The sequence below is a fragment of the Aspergillus alliaceus genome (assembly GCF_009176365.1).
Source record: "Aspergillus alliaceus strain CBS 536.65 unplaced genomic scaffold BDW43scaffold_1, whole genome shotgun sequence".
Classification (NCBI taxonomy): Eukaryota; Fungi; Ascomycota; class Eurotiomycetes; order Eurotiales; family Aspergillaceae; genus Aspergillus; species Aspergillus alliaceus.
In genome coordinates this window covers 415,003-431,606 of record NW_022474684.1, presented here as the reverse complement: position 1 = coordinate 431,606, position 16,604 = coordinate 415,003, and the positions used below count along the sequence as shown (strand labels likewise).

Genomic DNA, 16,604 nt, shown 5'->3' with positions numbered 1-16,604 from the left:
AAGAAGAAGAAAGAAACTAGGATACGTCCAACTTTTTTATTTCTAATTCACGATGAACAAATTCTTGCAACGCCCTAGGGATCATCTATACTACTCAAACGCGTCGATCCTTCTCATTATAGGTCTAGTTCAGAACCAGCTAGCTACCGAATAATTAGTTGAAGTCAACTATCTGAAGAACGTCTCTGTATCAATAATAATATATCATCGCGATGGGCTTCTATTATTAGGAAGAGTAAGAGTAGCCTATGCATGATGACCACAAGAAGAAAGAGGGGTTAATCGACAAACCATTGATTTATAGAATACAGTGAAGTAGAGATCCATAAGCACGAGTAACAGGGAAAGATAACCTGAAAGTTTTCCAGGAAGGTAAGACTTCCGAGACTTAATCCATTTCATACTTTTACTCCCATGGCACCTTCCCTAGTTCTCCTTTCACCAGTATCACTCACACGGCATGTTCAGTTCTCATAATGTAACTACCATGAAGCACCAACCTAGAATCATCAAATGCTATTACTCGGACATACTTTATTGTGGACTTCCATATTTGCAGCTATACTAGGAGCAATGAGGTCCCTCCTCGTAATAGCTCCTACCAAGGTCGCATTGGCGATCACGACAATTGCCTTGTTCAGTTCCCGCCTGGGCGCTGCGATAAACACAGCAAATGATCTCGGGTCTAATACTGGTAGGTCCTATCTTTTAATTTAAGTGAGGTATAGTCAAGCACGGAGAGATTAATCACCATTATAGCGGTAGATTGGATCGGAAAGCCCGATACAACTGCAACTGCGCACATGCAGATGAACAAAGCTTCGTCAAATGACTTCCCCGTCTGTACCGATCTCGATGGGCCCTTCGCACCATTCTGTCTCCCGCAGAATGGAGCTGAGGTTGTGGTAGACGCCACTTACTACGTTACGTGGAATGCCGATTTCTATCCCCTCAATGCTTCTATTACTATAGAGATGAGGTACTCGAATTCCACCGCTGGAGACTCGGCATTCACTTCCGGAAGAACTGACAACAGCTACGGGTACCTTCCCCTCTATATGCGCAGGGAATGGCTCCAGCGAAAGGCGCAAAACGATCTGACACTTTACCTTATCGAACTTGACCCTGCGTCGGGCATGCGAGCGAGTGTTCGAAAGGGTCCGATGATCACCCTTCATCCGAGACCTGCAGAGCACTATAGGCCTTCCCCTCCGATGGCTTTCAATAAGATGGCTCTCTTTATTGGCCTCCCTGTAAGCCTCGGGGTAGTTTTCATTGTTGTGGCTGGTCTATTCTTTGGTATGCGGGACAGCAGAAGGATTGGTCTTGAGAGTGTAACGGGATCTCGAGGCACAGGGTATGGGATTGGAAAATCCAAGAATCAGCGCCTCCGCAGGAATAGGAGCGAAACTTATCGCTCTGATGCTGCCTCAGCGCTGAAAAAGTATACGGATGATACCGACTCCGGCTTGTCTGAAGTAGCAGATCCCGAGCTGTATAATGAGATTGAGCGCACTGCGAGATTTGCATTTAGGCAGGATTCAGCGAGATTGAAGAGCTGGAAAAGGTGATCAAAACACACTACTGTCATGCTCGTTGCGTGGGTCTGGTTTACTGGACATTCTGTCGGGATTTGTCCGTGCTTTTAAGGGGGAAGGAATCATGAGAGGAAAGCCCTTTACATAGTAGTAACCGCATACTATATATTCTTCGTCGTTATATCAGTCTCTGCTGATAAAAACGCATTCAATTACAACATGAACACCACAATCCATGGATTATGCAGTTATTGTATGAGGTATTAATATTCCTGAGACTGGGTCCTGGGGGAGGTATGAATCATGAAAGTACGGTTCCTGTGAGGGCCTAACCGGAAAGCAAAGAAAAGCCATTAGTAGGCATTCATTGCCTAGGCGATGATGGGCGGTGTCGGAGGCAATGACGTTGATAAAACCCCAACCGTTTGCGGGTGTCAGTTATGTAGAACATAACGATTACCCAAGTCTTCGTAGCGAGAGCCCTGAATTAAATCGGATTATCAATCATGTGTTTTCTAGACCTCCAAATTTTTCTCAAGTCAAGGGTAGTGCCCTGGATCTTGCTAACTTAGTAGGAGGTGTAATCTTCTAAAAGGTAAAAGTGCCCACAGTCCAGTTATCGGGCGCCCCTCCCTAATCACTGCAACCAATGCCGATGTCGGTTCCCAGTATCAAACAGTGACCAACTCCTTGTGGAAGGAAGCATATGAAAGAAAATAAGCCCCCAAAATACTTAGGGTTAGTGGTATTGGTGGTAATGATACATACAGGGATGCGAAGAGGAGAGGGAAAAAAGTACTCCAGCCCTAGAGTCACGAGAGTTAATTGTTGATAATTTAAGAGTGCGTACATATTTACTCTTTTGGTGGCGAAACTCTTTTCTTTCCTAGGGGCGATAGATCGATATCAGCGAGGAATAGTAATGCGTATTACTACAGCACTACGCTAAGCCACTTGTGGATTGGGGAAGATCCTCAAAGATGAGCAATTGGGGCTTCCGCAAGCGCTCTGGGCAACATTTGGTTCCCCACACAAAGGAAGCGCTCTGGTTGCTCGGCCTGTGAAATTTTCTTCATTGCCGCAATTCTGTTGAAGGCGGCCGAGAGTCACCCCCGAAAAGAATAGACCGCCCGCCTTTTAAATGGACTCCACCCACTTTTCCTCTCTATGACTCTTTCCTGTATTTCCCAGTTATTTCATATGAGCGTCTGAGCTTTGGGCCTGTGACTCATTGTAGGTGCCTCTATAAATTTACTCTTACTTCAACTCACAAATTGTCTAACTCCAAACTCTTTGCAGTGTCTATTTCCTCTCAATCAATATACTTCCAGACTCTACCCCACTATACATAGATATTGTCACAATGTGCCCCGGTGCAGACAACGAGCCCAATGGGCACACAGCCGTTGCCAATGGCTCCGGTAAGGATGAAAGATGCCCATTGCTTTAAGACTTGACTGACGTTTGCCTGAAGGTGACCACCCTGGTTTCACTGCTGTTGAGACACGCCAGAACCCCCACCCTTCAGCCTCCCGGAATCCCTACGGCCACAACGTCGGTGTGACCGACTTCCTTAGCAATGTCTCCCGCTTCCAAATTATCGAGAGTACCCTCCGTGAGGGTGAGCAGTTCGCCAACGCTTTCTTCGATACCGAGAAGAAGATTGAGATAGCCAAGGCTTTGGATGATTTCGGCGTCGACTATGTGAGTCATACCCAGGAATTATTTGTTGCACATTGTTGAGAAAACAAGTTGAGCTAACAAGTCGCCCTGTTGTAGATCGAACTCACCAGCCCTTGTGCATCCGAGCAGTCGAGACGTGACTGCGAGGCCATCTGCAAGCTCGGCTTGAAGGCCAAGGTACGTTGAATTCTGCAAATTGTGTCTTACGGCACTAACCCACTCGGTAGATCCTTACTCACATTCGTTGCCACATGGACGACGCCCGCGTTGCCGTCGAGACTGGTGTTGATGGAGTGTAAGTAGATTCGGGAAGCTTTCCCTTTGTATCTCTCGTGCTTACAATTTTGTGTAGTGATGTCGTCATTGGAACTTCGTCCTACCTTCGCGAGCACTCCCATGGCAAGGATATGACCTACATCAAGAACGCTGCTATTGAAGTCATTGAATACGTCAAGTCCAAGGGCATCGAGATCCGATTCTCTAGCGAGGACTCTTTCCGTTCTGACCTCGTCGACCTCCTGTCCATCTACTCCGCCGTTGACAAGGTCGGTGTGAACCGTGTTGGTATTGCTGATACCGTCGGCTGCGCTTCTCCTCGCCAGGTCTACGAACTCGTTCGTGTCCTTAGAGGTGTTGTTGGCTGCGATATTGAGACCCATTTCCACAACGACACTGGCTGCGCCATTGCCAACGCTTACTGTGCCCTGGAGGCTGGTGCCACTCACATCGATACGTCCGTTCTGGGCATCGGTGAGCGTAACGGCATCACCCCTCTTGGTGGTCTCATGGCCCGTATGATGGTTGCCGACCCTACCTACGTCAAGAGCAAGTACAAGCTGGAGAAGCTTAAGGATATTGAAGATCTCGTCGCCGAAGCGGTTGAGGTTAACATTCCTTTCAACAACTACATTACTGGTTTCTGCGCTTTCACTCACAAGGCTGGTATCCATGCCAAGGCCATTCTGAACAACCCCAGCACCTACGAGATCATCAACCCTGCCGACTTCGGCATGACCAGATACGTTCACTTTGCCTCTCGTTTGACTGGCTGGAACGCTATCAAGTCTCGTGCTCAGCAGCTCAATATCGAGATGACCGACACCCAATACAAGGAGTGCACAGCTAAGATCAAGGCTCTTGCTGATATCCGTCCCATTGCTGTGGACGATGCCGACAGTATCATCCGTGCTTACTACCGTAACCTCAAGTCGGGTGAGAACAAGCCTCTTCTTGATCTGACGGCTGATGAGCAGGTTCAGTTTGCTGCCAAGGAGAAGGAGCTTGCCGCTGCCGCTACTGCTGGTCTCCCTGCCTAAAAAAATTACTCTTATTTATTCCCTATTGTGTCTTTTATTTCCCCTTTGCATGTCAAAATTTCCTTTTTGGACTAAAAGGCCCCGTGTTTTAGAACGTTCGTATTTCTCAGCGACTTCCGACAAGGAAGATGTGGTCTTTCATGATTCGATGTTTGTTTATTTGTCTCGGGCTCCATTATTATCGGGTGTTCAAAAGTCTTGTCCCTGGAAATGAAAAAGGAAGGTGAGACTGGTGTTAGGAACGCAATTGGTCTCTCGGGAAATTTGTATATAACCTGCAGACTTGAATGACTGCATTTTTTCCCCTTTGATACACTCAACGTGAAACAGATTTTAATATCTTTGGTGATTTGTGTCTCAAGTAGCTGTTCGGACCTCGGATGTTGAACTAGTATCTAACAACTTCGTATACTACTGTATAGCTGCAACGTATCTTGCGACTCAGTCCTTTCCGATTTCCTAATGCGGATTATTATGCTCTGCCTCACTGCAACAATCGATGTTTTACAATTTCTAAAGGTAGTCGTTGATGATACGGTACGGGCGCACATATGTTTCGATAGTACGTTGAGAGATACTGAAAATACTCCAAGATTACTCTAACCTGCTCTGAGGGTAAAACGTACTAGACTAAGTATGAAAATTATACAAGCAAATATAAACCTGGGGAACTAAAATATGCAATGCAACGTTGGAAGAGCATGTGCGGCACCAGCCGAGGCATTATTCATCGGCATTCTTAACGGCGGCTTTACTCCGGATCCATTTCCCTGTTCCGACCTTCTACCCGTTCCCCAGTCCAATTCATTATTCTTATCTTTAACTCTGGAGGCCATCTCACTTTCTTATCAGTCTTCGAGACTGTTCCTTGCATCAATATGGCGTCCTCGGTTCTCCCAGTCGCCTTACAGAATAAGTTGTTGGGATACAGCCGAGCTCCAAATGCGCAGTTGGCGGCATTAAACTTGGATCTGTAAGTGGAACATCATTCCACTCCCCCCGCCCACAACTTGTACACTGTCGCACGAATGCACCGTTTCTGAAGCTCCCCATTTTGATGCGCTAGTTCTCTAATAATGGAACTACAGTCTCAGGAACATTGTATTCTTCCTCTTTATTTTTCGCTACGTTCGCAAAACGTTTTATTCTCTGCGGGGTTATGGTATCTTTGGTAGCATTCGCAATATCTACGCCGCAATCCGTCTCTTCTGTTACTCCATATTCCTGCGTTTCCCCGGTGTCCGTGGCCAGGTGAACAAGCAAGTTTCATCGGCGATTGAGAACCTCGAGACAAAACTTATCGCAAGCGGTCCTGACGTCACGAGGTATCTGAATCTGCCCAAGGAAGGATGGACTCCCGAACAGATCCGTACCGAGCTTGAAAAGCTGGCAAATCTGGAGCATACCCGTTGGGAGGATGGCCGCGTCAGTGGCGCTGTGTATCATGGTGGACAGGATCTTCTGAAGCTCCAGGCTGAAGCGTTTGGGCAGTTTGGCGTCGCCAACCCCATCCACCCGGATGTCTTCCCCGGTGTCCGGAAGATGGAAGCTGAAGTTGTTGCTATGGTAGGTTGGATCTTCTCATAAATAGCCTGGATCGGATGACTTACATGAGTGAGTACAGGTACTCGCTTTGTTCAACGCCCCATCCGATGGCGCTGGTGTTACTACGAGCGGCGGTACCGAGTCTATCCTGATGGCCTGTCTGGGCGCGCGACAAAAGGCCTATGCTGAACGAGGGGTGACAGAGCCTGAAATGTGAGTACAAGCAACCCAGCAGCAACAGCATATGCTGACAGTTCTAGGATCATTCCTGATACCGCTCATGCCGCCTTCTACAAGGCCTGCAACTACTTCGGAATCAAGCTGCATCGGGTGCCTTGCCCGGCTCCAGACTACAAGGTCGATATCCCCTCCGTGCGTCGTTTGATCAACCCAAATACTGTCCTTCTTGTTGGTTCGGCGCCAAACTTCCCTCATGGTATTGTTGATGATATTCCTGCTTTGTCTCGTCTTGCTACAGCTTATAAAATTCCCCTCCATGTCGATTGCTGTTTGGGCTCCTTTGTGATCGCATTCCTTAAGAAGGCGGGCTTCCCATCTCCATATGAAGAGGAGGGCGGATTTGACTTCCGCCTCCCTGGCGTGACTAGCATCAGTGTGGATACGCACAAATACGGATTCGCGCCCAAAGGCAACTCCGTGGTGCTGTACCGGAACCGAAATTACCGCAGCTATCAGTATTTTGTCTATCCTGATTGGTCCGGTGGTGTTTATGCATCTCCGTCCGTGGCCGGATCTCGTCCTGGTGCTCTGATCGCGGGCTGCTGGGCCAGTCTGATGAGTGTTGGAGAGTCTGGTTACATCAAGAGCTGCCTTGAGATTGTTGGTGCAGCAAAGAAGTTCGAGGCGTCGATTAGGGATCACCCGCTCTTATCGAAGAACCTTGTTGTTGTTGGAAAGCCTATGATCAGTGTTGTTGCTTTCCAGAGCAAAAATGGTGCCGTTGATATCTACGATATGTCCGACGCTTTGTCGGCGAAGGGTTGGCACCTCAATGCTCTTCAATCGCCCGCAGCGATTCACGTAGCGTTTACTGTTCCTACATCAGCTGCAATCGATCAGCTCACTGCAGACCTCATTGAGGTTGTCGAGAAGGAACTGGACAAGGCCGAGGAAAGAAAACGCCAGGGAAAGTCATATATCATCAAGCGTGGTGACACGGCAGCACTGTATGGCGTAGCCGGCAGTATGCCGGATAAAAGTATCGTCAGTCGTCTGGCAGAAGGTTTCCTTGATACTCTGTACAAAGCCTAGATGGTTTATATTGATTGCCAGAATACATTGTTAATATTCCTTGGGTGTGAAAAGTCCTTTTATGACCTGGACAAAACGTGTCTTCCTGCAACGTACTTGGGACAACGGCGTTGCTGGCGTTACATTCAGCCTCACCTTTGCTAACGTAAATAAGAACGGCAGTTTATCTTTAAATGCTAGCAAGTTAATGTCAAAACTCGATATTTTCGAGTTCACATAGATTCCCAGTGACCTAATATAACACAGTAGCAAAGTATGTATAGTACAATAAGCCATGTCGAATAAAGAGACAAAAAATGAAAAAGTAATAGCACCGCTCCATGCAAGCAGAGATAGAAAACAGTTTTCAACCACAAACATGTTCCAACCAATTTCGGAACCGACTTATCCAACCACTCTAGCATAATCATGAGCTGACAATAGTTGCCATCATTCCCAATGCCTCCCAGGCGACGCTCGCGCAAAGAGTAAAGAGGAATTAAGAAGTGATCAACCACAGAGAGCAAACATCTATTGACTTCTGCTCGCCTTCCACTCAGCTCCCGAGGTCTGCTCAATGTAATATCCTGGATCAGGCTTCCGCTCAAGACGAACCTCTTGTTTCGTTAACCGTCTGTCAACCTCGCGCACTTCGACCAGTTCCTTGACTTTCATGATCTGACCGGCGACTGACGGAGACACGCGGTGGAACACAGTTGCCATGCGCTTTTTGAGGCCCAGGGCCTTGAGAACGTCTGTTGTTCTCCGAGGGAGACCGATCGCGGATCGTACGAGGGTAACGCGGAAGTAGCTCATGACGAAAGGACGTGTTGGAGTAGGAGTTAACTCGTCTGTATAGGGTTTGTTCCGGAGTAGTTTTTCTCGGGATGGTAATTTTCGCGGCTCGGCCTGGGAATTGGTCTTCGGAGGAGGTAACGCAGAGTTGACGTCTCCTTATACGGTAGGAAAGCCTGACTTATCGAAGTCCAATCCGGTGCTCTGGTCCTGGGATATGGATCAATCGCTCCAAGACAGATAATTGTATATCGAACCATCACGGCGGGATTTTTGGCTATCCGATCCAGTTGGCCGCCGAGGCGGAATGTCACGTGGAGGGTATTCTGCCGGTGTTTTCTTGGTGGGCCGAACGCCCCGTTTCAACTTGGCAGTCGATTTGCTTGGGCGAAACGCGGGGATGTGCCATTGACTATTCTAAGTTATAGTAGCGTGTGCATGGCTGCTATCGTTTTGTGCTTCTACATACGACTGAAAGAAATTCTACCCTGTATTGGAGCGCTGCGCGTTTGAGAGGGGTATACTTTGATGTACTACTGATCACGGCGGCATTTGCGATTGCGTCGGTCCGGATATCCTTATAGCAATCGCTTTAACGCTCTGGGTTCTGGATTGCACTGCGGAGTGGCTGGGTTGAACGATCTTGTAATATTTTGTCTCGACTTACATTTAAGTGTTGAAATGGTGCGAGGCGGGGATTCGGAAGGAACGGTGGCTCTACCCCGGTTAGAGGATATCCTCCGTCACCCAGAAGATCTGGACAAGATCGCGGTGCTCAGAGCAGAATATTCGCGGAAGAAGGCAGCCGTCGATTCCCAGCTCCGGGAAGGTCTCCGAGATCAGCTAGAGACCGTACAACGCAGCATCAACGCCCTAACCGAAGGCCAACGCCAGGTTTCAAAGACGAAAGATGAGCTCCAGGGGATCGACAAATTATGCGCGGAGTCACAATCGAGCGTGGAGGACTTCTCCCAGATTGATCGGCTCGCCAAAGTGCAAAGAAACTTTGAAGCGGTCTTGACGATGAAAAAGGGTCTGGAGAACTTCAGTGCGGATCTTGCTGAGGTTGAGAACCTCCTAAAAGAGGATGATGATGAACTTGAGAATCAGCCGAATCTTCTTCGGGCCCATATGCAGATCTCTAAGTTGAGAGATTTTCGTGATGAGGCGATGGATCAAATACGGAAGGCCCAAGATTCGAGTAGTGAAGCGACGCTGGAGGATTATTTTCAGGGTCTGGATAATGTTATCGACTGGTTCGATGATCATCTGGGAACTGCTTGTATGAATCTTATTCCCCTTGTGCAGTCGGATAATCCAAGCATGGTTGTTCGGCTGGCTGTTGTTGTCATGAACGAGGAGAAGAAGGATGAAACGGTTCGCGCTTTGCAGGAAGCGCAGAAGGACCATCAAGATTTGGCAGGCCGGTTCAAATCGATGAACGTGGGCCCTAAAACGGTCAGAGGTTACAAGGAAAAGTTTCTTCAGGCGATTGAGTTCTACGCACAGAATCAGTTCGAAAGCACTAAGGAGGATTTCCTAGGAGACCCGGATATCCTAGATAAGAGCTTCCGGTGGTTTTTTAATGATCTTTTTACTGTTAAACAAGGTATGCAGTCGTTGATGCCGAAGAAGTGGAAGATCTATAAAACATATACCGATATTTATCACCGAATGATGCACGACTTCCTCGTGGACCTGATCAATGATCCCGAGTTACCACCAGATAACCTGCTCTCCATTATCCACTGGGGAGAAAAATACTACAAGAAGATGAACAAACTCGGCTGGAAGCAGTCAGAACTGCGGCCAAACATTCTTGATGACCGTGAACCTGAGCTCATTCGGCAGTGGCAGAACATTATCATCAAAGCCGTCGAAGAGTGGATGGACCGGATTACAGAAACTGATAGGAAAGGCCTGGTGGAGCGCATCCCTGATTCTCTTGACACCAACGCAGACGGCTATTTCCGCACGAAAACCCTTCCAGATATGTGGCGCATGATCCATGAACAGATTCAGGCAGCTACTGCCTCTTCCCGGACGGATCTGGTCGAAGGCATCATTGATGCCATGTTCCGAGTGCTCAAGGCCCGCCAGACCAATTGGCAATCGCTTATCGAGGACGAGTGCGCCAAGTATAAGGCACCAGGCGGCGATCAGCTCGATGGGTTACAACTGTTGCAGGACTGGCTTGTTGCCGTGGCCAATGACCAGATTGCTTGCATCGATGACCATGATGAAACGGGACAATTCGGCTACTTGACGAGATTCAAGCGCGATTTCGAGACGTACGTCGACCCGAAATATATGGCAGCACGAGCTATACCCGAGCTGGATGCGCTGCGAGACGGCTACGTAGATCTAAGTACATACTGTCTCACTCAATTCGTGGAGGTGGTTTTTGCCGTCGACTTCCGTGCTACTATTCCTGAATTCTTCACCCAGAAATGGTATGGCGACTTTGCCATCAAGCGAATCACCTCTACATTCGAAGATTACATGGCCGATTATTCCCCTGTTTTACATCCGTCTCTTATCGACATTTTGGTCGAAGAGCTCTCTGACGAACTCTTGGTCCGGTATATGTCGTCGATCCGCAACCGGGGTGTTAAGTTCCGCCGAAACGCCGATCCATACACGGACAAATTCAAGGACGACGTTCTCACCGTGTTCGCCTTCTTCCAGAATTATCCGGACTCGTTTGCCGGTACTATCAAGCAGAAATGGCGACTTGTCAACTGGTTGGTCCGTTTGCTTGAATCGGAGAAGGGACCTGCCGTTGTTGCGGTCTATGAGGATTTCAAGAGGGAATACTGGGATCTTCAGCTGACATGGGTTGAGGCTGTTCTTAGGACAAGGGATGACTTCGAGAGAAGCATGATCAGTGCTATCAAGGGCAAGGCCGCAGAGTTGTCAGTTGAGAGAGGAATGGAGACTCTCATGAGTCGGCTGAGGTAGTTGAATGATATCTAAGGGTGATAATGCTCTATTCAGCGTGGCGTTAGGAGTTGATTCTGGTCCGAGGCTGGGTCCGCTGTCACCAAGATGTATCCTATAATATGAATGCAATGTATATGCTCGTTTTGACTAGAAACAAATCATCGAAGATAAAGTCAATCATGTCCATTAACTGCCTGTATTCTGGGTATATAACAGCGAAGGAATATCTACATCGCCCTCGTCGCTCCACGCATCCACCGGCATACCATCGTCTCGAATACGTTGCTAACTGGATGATTTAAAGTCCAAGCTCCTTTCCACCACAGAAAAATATTGCTCCTGTAAGCGCGAATTCACCCCATTACTGTCGCCCTCTGGATCGAGCTTCTTCGCACCCATCTCACAGATACACACCGTTTCAATGCGAAAGTCCTTCGCCCAGACAAATGGATTCCCCTCGCTAGCCGAGCGGCTGTCCTCATTCTCCGATAGATCCTCATGAGCCTGCTCAATATCACCTCTGGAAACACTAACCACAGCAGATCGCGGCGTCTCTCTACCACTATCAACATAATAATCCCGGTAGTGGGAAATGATATCCCGTGCATCGAACGTGAATCGAGTATTTCCGCGATCCCTACCCCTCTGCGAGCCCTCACCCCGTGGCCTCCCACGAACATAGATCGTATTCGCCACCGTAGCATGCAGCAAGAGCGGCCTGATCTTCAGCTTCGACGGTATAGATTGTCCAGCAGCCTGTGTGCTTCCGTTCGAAGGCACATTGGCCCCGTTTTCGTGGCTGGGCTCTTTCTTCTGCTCTCCCTGTAGGAACCCAGACTCTAGGAATTTTCCGCGTAGTATCTTGCAGAAAGGATACAAGCGAGCGGTGGGATCGACCGGCGCCGCGTATAGAACTGTCGCGGCGCTTGCCCGCGGAAGCGCATGTAAAGATTCAAGAGAGATGGTGAACGGGCTTGGAGCATCCTTGACCAGAGTGATAGGATCCGCTTGAGAATTTGGACTAGGTCGTTCATGGGATAGGTCTCCATTTACTACATCCCTAGTTCCCGGCCTAGGTGATTGTTGTACAGCCGGGGCTGATGGCGCATTTCTTTGCTTCCCGCGGGCGCGAGCGTTTGCGATGTCCTCCGCTTCGCGGGCTATGGAGGTTAGGTCTAGCGATTGGAAGAATTTGATGGCTTCATTTAGGCGTTCGTTTGTAGGGAGGCTCATGACACCTAGGGTTAGGTGTAGGGTGCCGACGGGCCGGAGCGCGCTGTCGGGAATGAGTGGCTGTTTTGGTGCTCCATATCGGGGTGCGTGGCGGGGAATAGAGGCTTTGAATGTTGCTAGAGAGGATTCCAACTGGGGAAGAGATACTGGGTTGACGAGTGGGAGACAGAGAAAATGGGTAAGTGGTGGTCTTTTCTCTTTCTTTTGCTGGTCAGGCATTCTTTTCAAATGGTTGGGATGGTATGAGCGACAGAATATGAGTCTTAGAGTCACGGATGTTGTGAGAGGCCTGCTCGGTCTGGGATATATCATTTAAATCGGACTTAAGGTTGATGAGGTTCCCCAAGACTTGCTTTTTCAAAGAAGGGTGAATTGATATCAACACGCAGTATATAAGTTATATATAGGAGTAAGCGGTTGATCGAATGATGAAATCAAAAATGCGGAGAAAGTCAGACCGAATGGAGTTAAGCTCCAAATAAGCTATGATGCCATTAAAGTCCACCTCCACCTTTTCTTTGCTCCTGCACCTCCCTCCCATTATCCCCTTTCAATCCGTCAGTCTAGGCTATTTCAAAAGAGCTATCGTCACTCGATCAACATCTCATACAACCCCATCATGCTCTCCCGCCTGCCTCGAGCTCGCCCCACGGCCGTTCGCCCGTCCCTCCGCGTCGGCCGGATCACTGCGCCAGCAGCTACCCATTACCAACCTCAGTCCAGTTCGGCCTATCGCTCATCCCCTCGGGGCTTCCATTGCACCCCTTCAGCTCATAAAGGCATCTTCCCGGGCTCATCGGACCCTCCTGCCCCAAACCCACAATCCAACAACGTCGCGGGCATCGCCAGCCACGTTACCGAGCCTTCACCATTGACAGATGGAGAGTACCATGAATACGCGGAACATTATCTCAATGTGCTTCAGACCGAGATAGAGAAGGTCCAAGAGGAGGGGGCAGACATAGAGGCTGAGTATAGTGTGTGTCTCTCCCACCCAAGTTTTTCATTCTTTTTCCTTTTCCTTTTTCCAGTTTTCTAAATACCACTTACCGCTGTTGCTTCTTTTTCCTTGCTTTATCTTTTTCCTATCGCGAGATTTATTGGGAGTGGATGTGCTAATGCTAATCATGTGTACAGGCCGGAGTATTGAACATCGTCCTCCCCGGTGTAGGCACTTATGTCTTGAACAAGCAACCACCCAACAAGCAGATCTGGCTCAGCTCCCCCATCTCGGGTCCTAAGCGGTACGATTGGGTTTTGGAGGGCGACCACATGTACGAGAAGCAGGATACTAGGCCCTTTGTTAATGGGCAATGGGTTTATCTTCGGGATGGGTCGAATCTGACGGAGCTGTTAAACAGCGAGTTGACCTTAAATATCCCGAAGGATGTCTATAGTGAGGAGCTGTGAATGGTTTGCTCGGGTTACGGTGGTATGCGATTGAAATACATGATGCGTTCTTTTACTTGATTGGGGGGAGCATGATTATTAAAAATCATGGTGGATGTAGGATATGGAGTTTTTGATTTATGTAGGAGACTACCTCTGGGCCTTCAGTGGACTACACATTTCGGCACGGAGTGCTACACCATATACTTGTTGTGCAGACATAATACAATATGCTTGTTTGAATCCTATAACTGGCTACCCTCTCGAGACTAGGTTATTGAACCCCTAAACATTGCGTACTTCGGGTACGCAAACTAGCAATTTGGTAGGCGAGCCTTCCCCGGTAGCACCATGTCGCTATCAAAATCGCGCAATGCGATCACCACCGCTTCTTCAATTCATGCCTATAGTGGGCCTCATCTCGCACAAAGCCCCGAAATAGCCAAAGGCACATTACCTTTTCAACCCAAATCTCCAGCCAACCGAGCCCTGCAGCAGGTTCCCCTCACATCATAGATCCCCACTAGCATCTCAGTCTTGCAATCAGCACGATGCTACTCTCCACTAGCGCGAGTACGGGCATCCGAGCTGTGTTGTGCCTCCGACATCGAGCGGTCCCGTAGTGAAGACCGAGCTTCTATACTTTTCTTCCAGTCCACGAACGAGTAGCTAAGATTCCTCGAGTTGTGTAAAATGACGCATGAGCCACGGTCATATCCCCGGTATCAATTTATAGTCCCTGTCATTCTCATTGGCATACCCCTTTGAACAATTTAGGCCTGGACTGCAACAGCGCCAGAGCCTTGCTGGTTATCGTCCTTAGGAAGGTCGTCCTTGGCGATGTTAGCGAGAACTCTAGTGTACTAATATTTAGACCAAGGAGTTGATAACGTACAACATCGAAGATGACACGAATCATCAGGCTGCAGCTGGGGCAAACGGCGATTTCCTCTCCGTCGCGAAGGTCATCGATCGCGATCTCGAATCGGTCGCCGCATGGGCAGGGGAAATGGTAGATCTGGAGGATGGGGTCGAAGGTCATGTCTTCGATTTCAATTTCATCGTAGATGGAAAGCGCTTCGTCGGCCATTTTAAAGAGTTGGTATGTTTGAATTGAGGTGGCGTGGATCTTGGAGATTCAATCCGTGTATAGATTAATGAATCTTATCGGCGGAAAACTTTTGGTGGGATGGTCAGGTGATTGCGGGGTGATGGTTATTGGTTGGTTCTGGATCGTCCAATTGGAGGGCATCCAATGTATATAAACTTCAAGTTGCATAAAGTGTCAACTTTTATGGACAAGGCCCTTGAAAAGCGTGGTTCCGAACAAGGGTATCTCTAGAGAGAAGTAATTGACCAGGACAAACAAGACCTACCCACCCCTTCATAATTTTTCAATCTCCAATCTTACGTCTTCAATTTCCTGGATTAAATCCCCGTATTGTCGGGTAATCTCCTTCATTGGACCAGATTCTGATTGGCTTCTCCTCCCATCTCTCTCTGTAGCTCCTGGGTCGATCCCCTCGTACGCCTTGAGTTTCTCCAAAGTTGAGGTTTGCCTCTCCTCCAGCCGCTCTCGAGTGTCTCGGAGGTGCCGACGGTATCGGCTGAGCGCATTAATAGTTTCGGGTGTGTTTATTGTGGCCGAAATATCCAGTTTCGTCATACTATCAGGCTCAATTAGTTTCAGATTCTCATAAACCCCCGCAATCCCCTCGCATTTAACGTAGTTTAAGCGATTGGGGTCAAGCATACTTTAGTTTCCCCTCCACACTCTGGGCAACTATAGCGAGATGCTCCGCCTTCGCTTTAGTTGCTCTAGCAAGAGCTCCGTGTTTGGCGCGTTCCAGTAACGTCACCGTACGCTCCAGCACCGCGGCCCGTGTCGCCAAAACTTCCGCCGCCGTCGTTGCCATTCGCGTACGAGTTGCGGGAAGCTCGGAGAGCTGTTTCTGACGTAATTGGCGCAGTCGATCTTCGAGCCGTGAGGAAAGGGTAACAGGGGCTCGACGGGCCCTAAGCCGGGTTCGCGGGGGCTCCGTAGATGGAGGGTCCGAAACGTCGCCTGCATGAGCGATCAATCGAAGGTTATCCAAAGAAGAGGAAATCGCATTTGAAAAGGGTATGGTTAACGTAGGAAGGCCCGAGTAGAATTTATCGATGTCTGGAGCCAGGAGTGATAGCGTGTCGGCTCCATCGAGGTCGTCATCGTCTAGGTCGAGCTGACTGGGTGACGAGTCCAAGTAAAAGCTGATGATCATAATTGTGTCTCGGAACTAGTAAGAAGTCACGCATGATTGTCAGTTCATAGTGCTCTTTTTGATTTCAGGGTCTTGCGGAGTCATGCTGACATCGTCCGGTAAATTATTGCCTGGATCAAAGGCTAGCTCTCGCAGTGTTTGTTTTTTTATTTGCTTTTTCGCATGGCGAGTGCGACAGATTTTTAATTCCTAAGGCACGAGGTTTTCTCGACTTAGTATGTTTGTTGTTCATTCATCGTCTAGTGCATAGACGTACTTCTAAGACGGCCTTTCTGGCAGGCTGCGCATCGTTGGCACGCGTTGATGCATCTGGTTTGAGCAAATTTGTTGTCAAATTTTGGTAAACTCTTTTGAATTGCGGATTGTTTTCAAGAATTGCTGGATCACAGGGGGGTATCATTGTCGCGATGGTTGCATTCTCTAAACGATGGAAATGGGGGACAAGTTGAACCCGGAGATAAGATTGCAAATCGGGCGGTGAAAACCAAACATTTGTGCCAAGACCTTCGTATATAAAATGAATATTGTCTACATATCATTACGGGAGGAGTATGCAAACAAGTACATAAATTTTTGCTTCCGTTTTCACATTTCTTTCGTAATCATACATGCACTTGGTGCCATCACAACCCTCTCCTCAAAGAGCAATC

At 48.4% G+C, this 16,604-nt stretch overlaps 9 protein-coding genes across 9 annotated transcripts; 5 read left to right on the top strand and 4 right to left on the bottom strand.

Annotated features, from left to right (window-relative positions):
* Nucleotides 1-573: 573 nt before the first annotated feature.
* Nucleotides 574-1,571, top strand: BDW43DRAFT_305208 (DUF4448 domain-containing protein; the record flags this gene model as incomplete). The annotated part of the gene is made up of 2 exons (XM_032045755.1): nt 574-694; nt 760-1,571. The coding sequence occupies 2 exons, from the start codon at nt 574-576 to the stop codon at nt 1,569-1,571; spliced, it is 933 nt and encodes a 310-aa protein (XP_031906257.1).
* A 1,177-nt stretch (nt 1,572-2,748) lies between these two features.
* On the top strand, nt 2,749-5,281 carry hcsA (homocitrate synthase). Its single transcript, XM_032039933.1, has 5 exons — nt 2,749-2,771; nt 2,838-3,242; nt 3,318-3,398; nt 3,449-3,516; nt 3,574-5,281. The coding sequence occupies exons 4-5, from the start codon at nt 3,473-3,475 to the stop codon at nt 4,535-4,537; spliced, it is 1,008 nt and encodes a 335-aa protein (XP_031906256.1). The 5' UTR covers nt 2,749-2,771; nt 2,838-3,242; nt 3,318-3,398; nt 3,449-3,472; the 3' UTR covers nt 4,538-5,281.
* On the top strand, nt 5,282-7,523 carry BDW43DRAFT_257995 (sphinganine-1-phosphate aldolase DPL1). The gene is made up of 4 exons (XM_032039932.1): nt 5,282-5,510; nt 5,626-6,103; nt 6,162-6,295; nt 6,343-7,523. Exons 1-4 carry the CDS (start codon nt 5,416-5,418, stop codon nt 7,352-7,354), a joined length of 1,719 nt encoding a protein of 572 aa, XP_031906255.1. The 5' UTR covers nt 5,282-5,415; the 3' UTR covers nt 7,355-7,523.
* On the bottom strand, nt 7,524-8,356 carry BDW43DRAFT_257992 (mitochondrial 54S ribosomal protein uL30m). Its single transcript, XM_032039931.1, has one exon. It carries the CDS (start codon nt 8,147-8,149, stop codon nt 7,865-7,867), a length of 285 nt encoding a protein of 94 aa, XP_031906254.1. The 5' UTR covers nt 8,150-8,356; the 3' UTR covers nt 7,524-7,864.
* A 167-nt stretch (nt 8,357-8,523) lies between these two features.
* BDW43DRAFT_3832 (SNARE-binding exocyst subunit SEC6) lies at nt 8,524-11,207 on the top strand. Its single transcript, XM_032049983.1, has one exon. The coding sequence runs from the start codon at nt 8,810-8,812 to the stop codon at nt 11,087-11,089; it is 2,280 nt and encodes a 759-aa protein (XP_031906253.1). The 5' UTR covers nt 8,524-8,809; the 3' UTR covers nt 11,090-11,207.
* Nucleotides 11,208-11,239: 32 nt separating this feature from the next.
* Nucleotides 11,240-12,700, bottom strand: BDW43DRAFT_257990 (uncharacterized protein). The gene has a single exon (XM_032039930.1). It carries the CDS (start codon nt 12,614-12,616, stop codon nt 11,357-11,359), a length of 1,260 nt encoding a protein of 419 aa, XP_031906252.1. The 5' UTR covers nt 12,617-12,700; the 3' UTR covers nt 11,240-11,356.
* Nucleotides 12,701-12,812: 112 nt separating this feature from the next.
* BDW43DRAFT_257989 (frataxin family protein) lies at nt 12,813-13,915 on the top strand. The gene is made up of 2 exons (XM_032039928.1): nt 12,813-13,283; nt 13,442-13,915. The coding sequence occupies exons 1-2, from the start codon at nt 12,924-12,926 to the stop codon at nt 13,712-13,714; spliced, it is 633 nt and encodes a 210-aa protein (XP_031906251.1). The 5' UTR covers nt 12,813-12,923; the 3' UTR covers nt 13,715-13,915.
* Nucleotides 13,916-14,224: 309 nt separating this feature from the next.
* dph3 (CSL family zinc fnger-containing protein) lies at nt 14,225-14,875 on the bottom strand. Its single transcript, XM_032049974.1, has 2 exons — nt 14,589-14,875; nt 14,225-14,526 (listed from the first exon to the last, which is right to left on the bottom strand). Exons 1-2 carry the CDS (start codon nt 14,781-14,783, stop codon nt 14,467-14,469), a joined length of 255 nt encoding a protein of 84 aa, XP_031906250.1. The 5' UTR covers nt 14,784-14,875; the 3' UTR covers nt 14,225-14,466.
* A 202-nt stretch (nt 14,876-15,077) lies between these two features.
* Nucleotides 15,078-16,354, bottom strand: BDW43DRAFT_295872 (uncharacterized protein; the record flags this gene model as incomplete). Its single annotated transcript, XM_032044122.1, has 4 exons — nt 15,078-15,360; nt 15,449-15,969; nt 16,045-16,143; nt 16,211-16,354. 4 exons carry the CDS (start codon nt 16,352-16,354, stop codon nt 15,078-15,080), a joined length of 1,047 nt encoding a protein of 348 aa, XP_031906249.1.
* Nucleotides 16,355-16,604: the final 250 nt, after the last annotated feature.

Coding starts and splice junctions, on each gene's coding strand:
- BDW43DRAFT_3832 (XM_032049983.1), top strand. CDS start 8,810: ATGGTGCGAGGCGGGGATTCGGAAGGAACGGTGGCTCTACCCCGGTTA.
- BDW43DRAFT_257995 (XM_032039932.1), top strand. CDS start 5,416: ATGGCGTCCTCGGTTCTCCCAGTCGCCTTACAGAATAAGTTGTTGGGA. Junction 5,511..5,625: donor GCGGCATTAAACTTGGATCT/GTAAGTGGAACA, acceptor ATGGAACTACAG/TCTCAGGAACATTGTATTCT. Junction 6,104..6,161: donor AAGCTGAAGTTGTTGCTATG/GTAGGTTGGATC, acceptor GAGTGAGTACAG/GTACTCGCTTTGTTCAACGC.
- hcsA (XM_032039933.1), top strand. CDS start 3,473: ATGGACGACGCCCGCGTTGCCGTCGAGACTGGTGTTGATGGAGT. Junction 3,517..3,573: donor GAGACTGGTGTTGATGGAGT/GTAAGTAGATTC, acceptor AATTTTGTGTAG/TGATGTCGTCATTGGAACTT.
- dph3 (XM_032049974.1), bottom strand. CDS start 14,783: ATGGCCGACGAAGCGCTTTCCATCTACGATGAAATTGAAATCGAAGAC. Junction 14,527..14,588: donor TTCGTGTCATCTTCGATGTT/GTACGTTATCAA, acceptor AACATCGCCAAG/GACGACCTTCCTAAGGACGA.
- BDW43DRAFT_257992 (XM_032039931.1), bottom strand. CDS start 8,149: ATGAGCTACTTCCGCGTTACCCTCGTACGATCCGCGATCGGTCTCCCT.
- BDW43DRAFT_257990 (XM_032039930.1), bottom strand. CDS start 12,616: ATGATATATCCCAGACCGAGCAGGCCTCTCACAACATCCGTGACTCTA.
- BDW43DRAFT_257989 (XM_032039928.1), top strand. CDS start 12,924: ATGCTCTCCCGCCTGCCTCGAGCTCGCCCCACGGCCGTTCGCCCGTCC. Junction 13,284..13,441: donor ACATAGAGGCTGAGTATAGT/GTGTGTCTCTCC, acceptor TCATGTGTACAG/GCCGGAGTATTGAACATCGT.